We start from the raw sequence: 11,456 nt of genomic DNA, 5'->3' as shown, positions 1-11,456 counted from the left end.
ATTTAACTGCCACATAAATTTATGACATTATATCTCCAAAAATAAATAAATAAAATAAAATAAAATAATGTGATTAGGGAAAGTAAATTAATAATAACGAATAAATTGAAGAAGGCTCAAAATAGCAGGGCTATTTTCGTAATTTGTGTGTGAGTGGAGAGAGAGAGCGTTAAAATGATGAAGGGTAGGGTGGTCATATTATAAAAAGCCTCCGTCAAGGCGTCCAAAAGAAGAAGAAGAAGCTCGTTCTCTTTTCCTCAGCTTTCATTTTCCGTTTTCTATCAAAATCAACAAGCCTTGCGATTCGGGTTGTTCTTGATAACGAATTTGGGGATCAAATCTGCTTCGATTGAAACCTAATCTATAAATTTGCCTCTGTATTCGACTTGAATCATCGTGTCGACCTCGTCTCTAAGGCTCTCGCCAGCATCCAAGTGTGATCAGCAGAGCATTTACTGCCATTGAAGAGCGAGGTTAGAGGCAGAGTTTTTCAATTCATTAATGCTATGACCGTAGAAACTGTTCGTTCTCTTTCGTCTATGATATTTGCTCCCATCTGAGAGCATTTATTAGGATAGATGGCCTTCCAACGGCATCGCAGTCCTGCTTTAAATTCTTCATTTACTTTTCGAGCTTTGAAATTTCTAGGTTATTTACGAACTCGTCGAGAGAAATCGATTTGAGGAGACGATTCCTTGTTTTGTTCACATTTGAAAACCTTTCTGAAATTATATGGATTCTGTAGATCATTTTCTTGTCCGAGAATAGGCATTTGATTTTGTTTTGGCTTAGTTTTGAAGATACATCTTCTTTTGCAGGGAGGGGATGATTCTGCTTGTTTCTCATTCAGTTAGAGTAAGTTGCAGTCAACTATGACTTTGCACCGAAGCTTTTTGATCGTCATAATCGCAATTTTCTCGGCTTCTTTAACTATCGCCGGGGAGTTAACGTCCTGCGAAACTGGAAATTCGGCTGAATTTGTACGACATCCGTTTGGATTCTCAAACTCGAGCCCAATCAAATTGAATTGCAGCAAAAATGGGGAGGTTCAAATCGGAAGATTCCAGGTCCAGAACATTACTGAAAGGAGCATCCTCATCAAACTTCCTGAAGTGTGCAATATCTCTATCAATTCAATGTCAGAACTGTTCGGCCAAAACTACAAGCCCACTCTCCGCAATAGTCTCCTCTTGAATTGTACTGAACAACCTATTTCATGCGGAGTAATGGCCAATTTCAGCCAGAATCAGATGAAGAACTGCGGCTTTAAGAGTAATAATTTCACCTGCTTCACTAAGACCGAGCGAAAGGGATTTCTGCCTTCTTTAAATAAGTGCCAGTCCCTTTTGTCCTCTGTGTTCGTTAATTTTACGTCACAATCGACCTCTTCGTTCGAGCTCCAGTTTGGGGTCATTGAGTTAGAGTGGTGGCTCTCGCCCGTGCCTTCTATGCGATGCTCGAAAAATGCCAATCGCAAGAACATTACCAGCTTTGCAGACCTCCTAGGATTTCGTTGCCAGTGCATAGAAGGGTTTGAAGGCAATGCTTACGACGACGTCGGCCACGGCTGCCGGAAAGGTAAGTCGCTGAGTCAACTTGGTGGCTACATACAACTTATTTTATTAAATATACATTAAATATGTGTTATTTGAATATTCAACGCTTTGTGTTCCAGTTTATTTTTAATTTTTTAGTGGGTGGCCTAATATACCTATTGCCAGAGATAAACTAGGAAAATAGACGACAAAAAAAAAAAAAAACGGCACATGTTAACCAATTAGAGGTCGACACCTGGTCCTTTTTAGTCAATGCTCCTCCTTGTCGTGTGTAGGGGTTCGTTTGCTTATTTCCCGTCTGCATTTAATTTGTTCGACCGTGGCGAAGATGGTGGTTGAATACCTTAAAACATTGCTAGAATTGGGAATAGGATTTTTATTTTATATTTCTCCGAAAAATTGAATTGCTCTAAATAGGTAGAAAGAATCATCGAAGGACTGCTCGTTCGGGTTTCCCCCTTTCTCTCACTATGTTTTCATTTCTATCCTTTTTTTGGGGGGTGGGTGGGTTGGTGTCTTGTTCAAGTNTGCATCATCCATAGATTTTTATGTGGGTTGTTTATAACTATAGCTCATAATTTCCGCCATAGATGTTGCCAGTTTAGAGTTTTAAAATGAGGTTTCTACTCTCTAGGCTTCTCATGATTTACAAGTCAAAGAGAGAGATACCATTAAACATTGTTTTAGAGTAAAATTAGAAAGTCGTTGAGGTGGTAAGACTTTGTGAGAGAGAGAAAGAGAGAGGTTTGAGTCATTTTCCTCACACAAGTAGCAGTACAGTTAGGAGTGTAAATTTTTTCTTTTTTGGGGACTTTTCTCCAGTTGTCATAACATGCCATGGCCTCTGTGTCATTACTATTTGTCAAGTTGTTGTTCTTGTTCTAATTAATTTGCCAAAAAAGTCGGTAAATGAACAATTTTTAAAGAATTTTCCTTGATAGAGAATCAAAAACTTGATAATTGCAAGTAAGAAACAAGGATTTCTTGCCTTTTCTTTTCTTTTCTTTTTTTGTTCAGTTCATTATTTGTCGAGCTGGATATGTTTGCTTATTTTATTAATTTGTTTTGCTGGGTGTTTCGGTATTTGCTACAGTTTCTCACAAATGCAATCTTTCTACATACATTTCTGGCCACTGTGGCAGAAGCAAAGTCGCTGCTCTAATTGGAGGTAAATTCTATCCTATTTCAATTAAATGTAAATAATGAGTTACTTGTAAAATGGTATTAGATGAACATCAAGTTCCTTCTCAAAACTAATTAGTAATGAAGGGAATAACCCATCTATTTAAGATTGTGAGATCTCTGATGCGTATCCTCAATATATGGTATATCCATTTATTTAGAAAAATACATCAATAGGTTATCTTTGGTTCTAACCTAACANTACGTTTCTGAAAGTTTGGCTGTGTGTCATGTTGGTGATTTGAGATGAATGTGCTTTTAGTGTGAAAAGTCAGAAATTTCACGTAGGTGTGAAAGCCGAATGCCATGTGCCCATAGAGAGAATGCATCATCCATAGATTTTTATGTGGGTTGTTTATAACTATAGCTCATAATTTCCGCCATAGATGTTGCCAGTTTAGAGTTTTAAAATGAGGTTTCTACTCTCTAGGCTTCTCATGATTTACAAGTCAAAGAGAGAGATACCATTAAACATTGTTTTAGAGTAAAATTAGAAAGTCGTTGAGGTGGTAAGACTTTGTGAGAGAGAGAAAGAGAGAGGTTTGAGTCATTTTCCTCACACAAGTAGCAGTACAGTTAGGAGTGTAAATTTTTTCTTTTTTGGGGACTTTTCTCCAGTTGTCATAACATGCCATGGCCTCTGTGTCATTACTATTTGTCAAGTTGTTGTTCTTGTTCTAATTAATTTGCCAAAAAAGTCGGTAAATGAACAATTTTTAAAGAATTTTCCTTGATAGAGAATCAAAAACTTGATAATTGCAAGTAAGAAACAAGGATTTCTTGCCTTTTCTTTTCTTTTCTTTTTTTGTTCAGTTCATTATTTGTCGAGCTGGATATGTTTGCTTATTTTATTAATTTGTTTTGCTGGGTGTTTCGGTATTTGCTACAGTTTCTCACAAATGCAATCTTTCTACATACATTTCTGGCCACTGTGGCAGAAGCAAAGTCGCTGCTCTAATTGGAGGTAAATTCTATCCTATTTCAATTAAATGTAAATAATGAGTTACTTGTAAAATGGTATTAGATGAACATCAAGTTCCTTCTCAAAACTAATTAGTAATGAAGGGAATAACCCATCTATTTAAGATTGTGAGATCTCTGATGCGTATCCTCAATATATGGTATATCCATTTATTTAGAAAAATACATCAATAGGTTATCTTTGGTTCTAACCTAACAGTTATAATCTCAGGTGTCATTGTTGGGGCCTTTATAATGGCCGTCCTGATCCTTATCTGTTACTGCATCCGACGCCGCTCATTGTGTTTGAAAGGTCACATGAGTGCAAAGCGGCTTCTAAGTGAGGCTGCTGGAAATTCGAGTGTTACTTTATATCCCTACAAAGAAATAGAAAGAGCCACTAGTGGGTTCTCTGAGAAACAAAGGCTGGGAACTGGAGCCTTTGGTACAGTCTATGCAGGAAGGCTTCATGAGGATGAGTGGGTTGCTGTAAAAAGGATCAAATATAGAGACCACAATAGCATTGATCAGGTCATGAATGAGATAAAACTGCTCTCCTCAGTGAGCCACCCGAATCTAGTTCGCTTNGTTGAGGTGGTAAGACTTTGTGAGAGAGAGAAAGAGAGAGGTTTGAGTCATTTTCCTCACACAAGTAGCAGTACAGTTAGGAGTGTAAATTTTTTCTTTTTTGGGGACTTTTCTCCAGTTGTCATAACATGCCATGGCCTCTGTGTCATTACTATTTGTCAAGTTGTTGTTCTTGTTCTAATTAATTTGCCAAAAAAGTCGGTAAATGAACAATTTTTAAAGAATTTTCCTTGATAGAGAATCAAAAACTTGATAATTGCAAGTAAGAAACAAGGATTTCTTGCCTTTTCTTTTCTTTTCTTTTTTTGTTCAGTTCATTATTTGTCGAGCTGGATATGTTTGCTTATTTTATTAATTTGTTTTGCTGGGTGTTTCGGTATTTGCTACAGTTTCTCACAAATGCAATCTTTCTACATACATTTCTGGCCACTGTGGCAGAAGCAAAGTCGCTGCTCTAATTGGAGGTAAATTCTATCCTATTTCAATTAAATGTAAATAATGAGTTACTTGTAAAATGGTATTAGATGAACATCAAGTTCCTTCTCAAAACTAATTAGTAATGAAGGGAATAACCCATCTATTTAAGATTGTGAGATCTCTGATGCGTATCCTCAATATATGGTATATCCATTTATTTAGAAAAATACATCAATAGGTTATCTTTGGTTCTAACCTAACAGTTATAATCTCAGGTGTCATTGTTGGGGCCTTTATAATGGCCGTCCTGATCCTTATCTGTTACTGCATCCGACGCCGCTCATTGTGTTTGAAAGGTCACATGAGTGCAAAGCGGCTTCTAAGTGAGGCTGCTGGAAATTCGAGTGTTACTTTATATCCCTACAAAGAAATAGAAAGAGCCACTAGTGGGTTCTCTGAGAAACAAAGGCTGGGAACTGGAGCCTTTGGTACAGTCTATGCAGGAAGGCTTCATGAGGATGAGTGGGTTGCTGTAAAAAGGATCAAATATAGAGACCACAATAGCATTGATCAGGTCATGAATGAGATAAAACTGCTCTCCTCAGTGAGCCACCCGAATCTAGTTCGCTTGCTTGGCTGCTGCATCGAGGAAGGCCAACAGATCCTTGTTTATGAGTTTATGCCTAATGGAACTCTCTCTCAACATCTTCAGAGAGAGCGTGGAAATGGCCTTCCATGGACGACACGACTCACCATTGCAGCCGAAACTTCTCGTGCAATAGCATACCTTCATTCTTCTGTGCATCCACCAATATATCACAGAGACATCAAATCAAGCAATATACTTCTGGATCATAGCTTCAAATCAAAAGTGGCAGATTTTGGTCTTTCTAGACTTGGTATGACAGAAATATCACATGTCTCAACAGCTCCACAAGGGACCCCAGGTTATGTTGATCCGCAATACCATCAAAATTTTTATCTTTCAGATAAAAGCGACGTATATAGTTTTGGAGTAGTCCTAATAGAGATAATAACCGCATTGAAAGTGGTTGATTTCACTCGTCCCCCGAGTGAAGTAAACTTAGCCGCACTTGCCATCGATAGGATTGGGAGGGGTTGTGTGGATGAACTAATTGATCCTTTCCTCGAGCCAAATAGAGATGCTTGGACCCTCTACTCTGTTCACAAGGTGGTTGAGCTTGCATTCAGATGCCTCGCATTTCACAGCGACATGAGGCCTTCGATGACAGAAGTAGCAGAGGAACTGGAAAGCATCAGACGCAGCGGGTGGACATCAATGGAGGAGAATTTTTGTGCAGCATCATCAACAGGATCGGCTTGCTCATCTCCTCGAAGCGTAAGCGAGAGATCCATCAGTAGCATTACAATAAAGAAGGCTGGGCTGCTTGCAGGACTGGGGAGCCAGAGATTGATAATCCCACCGGAGAACAACCATCAGAAGGACTATCTGCCTTCTGTAGAGGAAGTTATGGACAGTTCCCCAGTTTCCATACAGGATCCTTGGTTAAGTGAACAAAGCTCACCTTCAACAAATAGTTTATTGGGCAATGTGGCTCGGTGAAAAGAGAAGAAAAAGAAGAAGAGGAAGCTCTTTTGTAGGACATTTAACCTTTTTTTTACATTTCACCACACCATTATTTGTGTAATCCTATGGCAAATCTTACATTGTCTCATTGTTCTTAACCCCTCCCCATTTATGCATAAGAATTGTAGATGCCATTTTCCAGGAAATGCGAAGTATTATTTGCTCATCCTCAGGGAATGTCACATGCCATCCAGGCAGTGGAATATGCTCTGATCTGTTCGATTATAATTCTCGTATAACTTGTTTCATTTTTTCAAACGTACTTCCATGAAGAGTAGAAATAAAGACTTATTTACCATCAATAGGAGAAATTATGTCCATAATACAACAAACCATTGGATGTATGGCACAAGATGAACCAGAGAGTATTTGAATTGACAACTTAACCTAATGCAGAGAAAGGAGGAGAATCTACCCATGACTTCTTGGATCAGAAATTTGGTGCACTTTCCTTGCTTCAGCACTTGAAAACTGTCCAACAACACGAGCATGAGGTATCGACGCTTCTCCACGAGCAAGAGCATCGACATTCTCGAGCAGATATTGTCTTGGAAGTCGGCCAACTACATTACCCTCTTCATTCCCCTGTTTGTCCAAAAATGCAAAATGTGGAATACCCTCAACACCAAACTCATCAAGCTCCTGCTCCCACTTTGTATTGTCAACATTCAGCATAACAAAATTCACACGGTCCCTGGAAGCCCAAAGAGATGTATTTAGCTTCCTTCAGTTTAAAACAATTAAGGATGAACAGTTCTGATGAGTCAGTCATAGATTTCCAAAAAGTCTGATAATCCATCAAGAACAAATCGTGTAAACATGGAATGATATTTCCACAAAGTGGGGAACATAAAGATCATTACTTGAACTGTTGCTCCGCTTTGTATACATCTGGAGCCAATTCCCTGCAAACTTCACACCAATCTGCGTAGAACTCCACCACAGTGGGCTTCCCATTTGAGAGAGCCTGAATCATAATAACAAAACATTATATGAATCTTCTTTCTGAGCTATAATTACTTTAATTTAAGATCACAATCAGGTAAAGCAAAGAGATTGTTAGAACTATGAACACTTATGGATTCCAAACCTCTTCATAAGGCAAAGCCGCCGCAGCTAAGTCCTTCAAAGAAACTCCAAAATCCAATCGAGCTGACAAGAAAAGTGCCAGAGCTGAAACGGTAGAAATGATTGCAACCCGTCTATTGATATTTTTATCGGGAAATTCTGGGAAACCCTGATTACTGGAAGAGCTAGCGGTTTGGCCAGTGCTGTCACCGACCGATTCAGGACCGTCCGATGATTTTTCCTGGAGAAGAAGGCGTCAGAAAGATGAACTACAACCAGAAAATAAAGGTATCAGTCCTGAAGATTTATGAACTATTTTGCATTTATTACGAGGAGAATCGAGAAAATTCATTAAGCAATTGATCTTGTTTTCAGGTAATTAGGTCTTGGTTCAATAATTGAAGATACATGAAAAGAACAACTGAATTACACTTCGCAAAAGCTTCAGTGTATCCTCAGCGCGGTTGATAGAGAAAAACAAAAGGAAAATCGAGGAGGAAATTGAAAAAGAGATGAAGAAGAAATTGAAGCATACCGCATCGGAGGAAGTGTCGGCGGGATTAGGAAGCGTTTGGCAGACTATGCCTGAAAATTTCCGGCGGGAAGTTCGAAATCCGGCGGCGATGGGTTTAAGGAGAGGCTGAGGGATCCGAAAGGAGAGCGGGATTCTGTGGAGGGTGAAGGAATCTGAAGCAAAGCGAGCCATGGGAGATTTACAACTCTGCGTGAACGCCATTTGGGAATTCATATCAATTCCTGAAATTCGCAATAACAACCAGATAAGTTTACTCGCAAAGATCTTTTCATTTGACCTTTTCACTTCGCTTCAACGAAGAACAAAAGAAAAAACAAAACTACGATTTCTAAGTTAATTCATCGACGAAAAGTAGGCTTTAAATTAAACAAATTCATAATAAAACACCTCCAAACACAAAATTGAATGTGAAATTGTGAATTGAAACTAAAAAATAAAAATAAATAAAAACCAAATTGTACTTTTTAACAGATAAGAAATTAACACAGAAAAATAGAAAATAGAAAATTAGTGTAATTTCACTTATAAATTTTTTTTCTAAAATTAATTAACTATTCCATTTTTTTTCTATTTAATTTTTCCTAATTTAGGCCACTAATTTTATGGAAAAATTTAAATTTGATTAATTCATAAATTAAACCAGCAAAAACTTTATATTTTTCAAAGCATTTTCAAACAAAAACTTATGGGTAAGAATTGTAACATGTAAGGTTATGGTGCAATTTGATGAGATTGCAAGTTTAGAGTAAAAATTGATACAAAGTTGTAAAAAAAGAACATCATTGTGAATTGTCTTCCAGTTGTTCATGATAATGTCCAGAAAGTCTCTTGAAATTTAAAGGAGACTTACCTTAGCAGAGTTCATATAGACGGTTACCTCAACGAATTTCTTGCCCTCTATAGCTCAATTCACTCTGTTAAACCCTACTTTCATACCTGTTCGGCTCATCCTATGGGCCTCACCATAAACAAAACGAGTCATTAATTTTTCCTCCAAAGCCCACTGACCAATATGCAAGCATAACCCAAGCCAAGTTCCTTTCCTCTGCTAACATACACAACAAAATCTCACCATTGCTTTAGTTCATTCTGTATAAATCTTCTATTTAAGTCAAGTCGTGGTAGTATAGTGGTGAGTATTCCTTCCTGTTACCCAGGTGAACTGGGTTCGATTCTCGGTAACGGCGTGTTTTGACTTCTTCGAGCCTAGTTAGAATGTGCAACAATTAATTAGAGTTTCAATATCATGGGGGGCTGCTTCCTTTTGTAGTGTGAGAAAACCAAATTGGAGGATAAAAGTCCACTAATTTAGAGGGGAATAAAATGTGTGACCTGCACAATAGATTTTTCTATTTACCTCTTGGGTTCGATGGAGAGCCGAAGGAGTATTCCGGCCTGGGATAATATGCGGGACACACGGCCCCTCAAGTGAAAAAGCCAAATCGCCTCGGCCCCAGTTTGCCTCTTTTCCTGGATCCACATGATGCAATTTTGTGGTTCTCTTGTGGATTGCAAGCAAAGCTGCAAGGATTGTGGAGAGAGGTTCCTGGGAGCATGTGGTAACCAGCAACCCACTAAAGCCTTAGATTTGTGCCAACGCCAACGCCAACGCCAACGCCCACCCTTGACTTCATGTCCCCATCTAATCACACACATACGTACACGTTACTAGATGCAAAGCTTTGCCTCATACAAACCCACTTTGGCATTATTCAAATTCTATCTAGAAACTACCAAAATGCACGTTTCAACTGTACCTAACATTCTTTTATCTACTTTTCATTAACTTCCTCTCATATCTAAATCTTTTTTTTTTTTTTTTTTTTTCAAAAGTAGATCCAGAAGAAAGAGGCATTTGAAACCTGATTGAGCCCTTGTTAAAGCAAGTTCCAACTGAGTAGTCTTTTTGATTAATCAATGCATGTTTCTTCATCAATCAGAGGGCCCAAAAGGGGCACGCATTGTGTTGGAGACAATCTTGCCCCAATTTGTGCTGTGATTCAAAGCATTTCAGTGGAAAATGCTTCAACTATGAGTAAGATAATATGTATATATACATACATGCTGACCTACGTGCTTCCTTGCTATGAAATAATGCGTATGAACAAATAAATAAACTAATCAAAGAATCTGTATGCTCAGTTTTTGTGCATTGTGCCCACATAACTTAACTGCATTTTGTGGGGTTTTGTGCCCTTTTGGACGTTTCCCCCTCTTCATTTCAAAGTGCTTTACCCACTTCAGATTTTTGAATTGCAACTACTTTAGGATATACTTACTTACTGCTAGCCTATGTCGTTTCTGGTTTTACAATTATATAATAATAATTCAACCGAAGAATTTATAATTTGTAATATATAATTATGTAAATTAACTGAAGAAAAACATTTATTATAATTTGGTAATATAACTTTTTTTGGCATTATATTGTCTTCCTTCCCTTCTTTGAGACCAATTGTTTTTTTCCTAATCCAAACCATGTGGTTTCAATAATTACTGGATTCCCTTATTACAATTCTGCAATCTTCTTTATGTATTTTTAATTCAGTCCAAGATTTTCCACCCCAAAAAAAAGGGAAAATAATTAATGAGAAGATTCACTTTGTTAAGTAAGTGGGGTTTGTCTGTCTATCCAATAATCCCCCTTTGAATTTTATATTAAAGTTGAAATCATTGTATAATTATATATTTCATATGATTTCTACTGTTTATGATTAATGTCCCATGCCTTAAGATGGACATTATTGCATACCAATACAGCTCAATGGTATGTTCGATTTATGTTATATTTGAACCTTTATACATCAAATTTTGATAATTAATAACTTCTCATAGCTTTTAGTCTCTTGTGATGTTATTATTATGAAAAAGAAAGAAATAAATCTTTGGATTGGGTTCACATATTTCATATGGCCCCCACTTCATATTCCCATTATATTGGTGAATTGCTTAGTCTCATCTCATCTGGGCAGGCAGGCTGCCATTATGAGTTCCCTCCCACTTAGGTCACACTACCACTTGGGGCATTCATAACTCATACTAGCTGTCCCAAAGATTCTAATATATTGTTCTTATAGTTTGCATTTTTTCAAGCCTATTTCTAATAAACCAATCTAAATTTCAAAAATTTACACAAATTTCTAATTGAAAATCACATTGGGTGAGTTCATCCATCTCATAAAAAGTAGAGAGAGAGAGAGAGAGCTTACCAGAGTACAGCGGCAGCTTTTGAAATGGGCAGAGTCGGTGGGTGGGTGGGTAAGGGAAGCATTGAATTTTGTGTGTAAAACCCAGATTTGTGATTCAGCAGCTGCTCTTCTGCATGAAACAATTATAGATACAAGAGGTGAGAGCCATTGCCATCCTTCCACGCCCCCCCTATTAAAATCTGGAAAAATGTATACTAAAATAAAATATTCAATCACTTACCTAAAAGCACTAACCCCCCCAAGTTGGCATTCCCTAGCTGTTTCTTATGAAATTAAAGAAAGTGATAATGTCACATTAATGGGCCTCCCCCTATTTACAAAAAAAAATATTA

At 37.7% G+C, this 11,456-nt stretch overlaps 2 protein-coding genes and 1 long non-coding RNA gene across 4 annotated transcripts; 1 reads left to right on the top strand and 2 right to left on the bottom strand.

The window, feature by feature from the left end:
- The first annotated feature begins 233 nt into the window (after positions 1–233).
- Positions 234–6,478, top strand: LOC111803598 (wall-associated receptor kinase-like 14). Its single transcript, XM_023688087.1, has 4 exons — positions 234–473; positions 819–1,578; positions 2,650–2,724; positions 4,979–6,478. Exons 2-4 carry the CDS (start codon positions 873–875, stop codon positions 6,286–6,288), a joined length of 2,091 nt encoding a protein of 696 aa, XP_023543855.1. The 5' UTR covers positions 234–473; positions 819–872; the 3' UTR covers positions 6,289–6,478.
- Positions 6,479–6,580: 102 nt separating this feature from the next.
- Positions 6,581–9,100, bottom strand: LOC111803595 (thioredoxin-like protein HCF164, chloroplastic). 2 transcript variants are annotated; one of them, XM_023688084.1, is made up of 5 exons: positions 8,852–9,100; positions 7,916–8,136; positions 7,403–7,621; positions 7,176–7,279; positions 6,581–7,006 (listed from the first exon to the last, which is right to left on the bottom strand). In XM_023688084.1, the coding sequence occupies exons 1-5, from the start codon at positions 8,895–8,897 to the stop codon at positions 6,724–6,726; spliced, it is 873 nt and encodes a 290-aa protein (XP_023543852.1). In that variant the 5' UTR covers positions 8,898–9,100; the 3' UTR covers positions 6,581–6,723. The 2 variants fall into 2 exon arrangements, with proteins under 2 accessions (XP_023543852.1, XP_023543853.1); XM_023688085.1 differs by having other exon boundaries at positions 8,766–9,096.
- A 30-nt stretch (positions 9,101–9,130) lies between these two features.
- Positions 9,131–11,430, bottom strand: LOC111803599. The gene is made up of 4 exons (XR_002816400.1): positions 11,345–11,430; positions 11,125–11,233; positions 9,778–9,908; positions 9,131–9,557 (listed from the first exon to the last, which is right to left on the bottom strand). It is a non-coding gene; the product is annotated as an uncharacterized LOC111803599 (long non-coding RNA).
- Positions 11,431–11,456: the final 26 nt, after the last annotated feature.

Source organism: Cucurbita pepo, chromosome LG10 (genome assembly GCF_002806865.2).
Source record: "Cucurbita pepo subsp. pepo cultivar mu-cu-16 chromosome LG10, ASM280686v2, whole genome shotgun sequence".
Lineage (NCBI taxonomy): Eukaryota > Viridiplantae > Streptophyta > Magnoliopsida > Cucurbitales > Cucurbitaceae > Cucurbita > Cucurbita pepo.
This window is presented reverse-complemented; position numbering and strand designations above follow the sequence as displayed.

Bases quoted from the DNA above. Each gene is read 5' to 3' on its own strand.
- LOC111803598 (XM_023688087.1), top strand. From the start codon at position 873: ATGACTTTGCACCGAAGCTTTTTGATCGTCATAATCGCAATTTTCTCG. The intron at 1,579-2,649 runs GTAAGTCGCTGA...TATTTGCTACAG, and splicing joins CGGCCACGGCTGCCGGAAAG to TTTCTCACAAATGCAATCTT. The intron at 2,725-4,978 runs GTAAATTCTATC...TTATAATCTCAG, and splicing joins AGTCGCTGCTCTAATTGGAG to GTGTCATTGTTGGGGCCTTT.
- LOC111803595 (XM_023688084.1), bottom strand. From the start codon at position 8,897: ATGACTCGTTTTGTTTATGGTGAGGCCCATAGGATGAGCCGAACAG. The intron at 7,280-7,402 runs GTTTGGAATCCA...ATTATGATTCAG, and splicing joins CGGCTTTGCCTTATGAAGAG to GCTCTCTCAAATGGGAAGCC. The intron at 7,007-7,175 runs GTAATGATCTTT...TTGGGCTTCCAG, and splicing joins AAAGCGGAGCAACAGTTCAA to GGACCGTGTGAATTTTGTTA.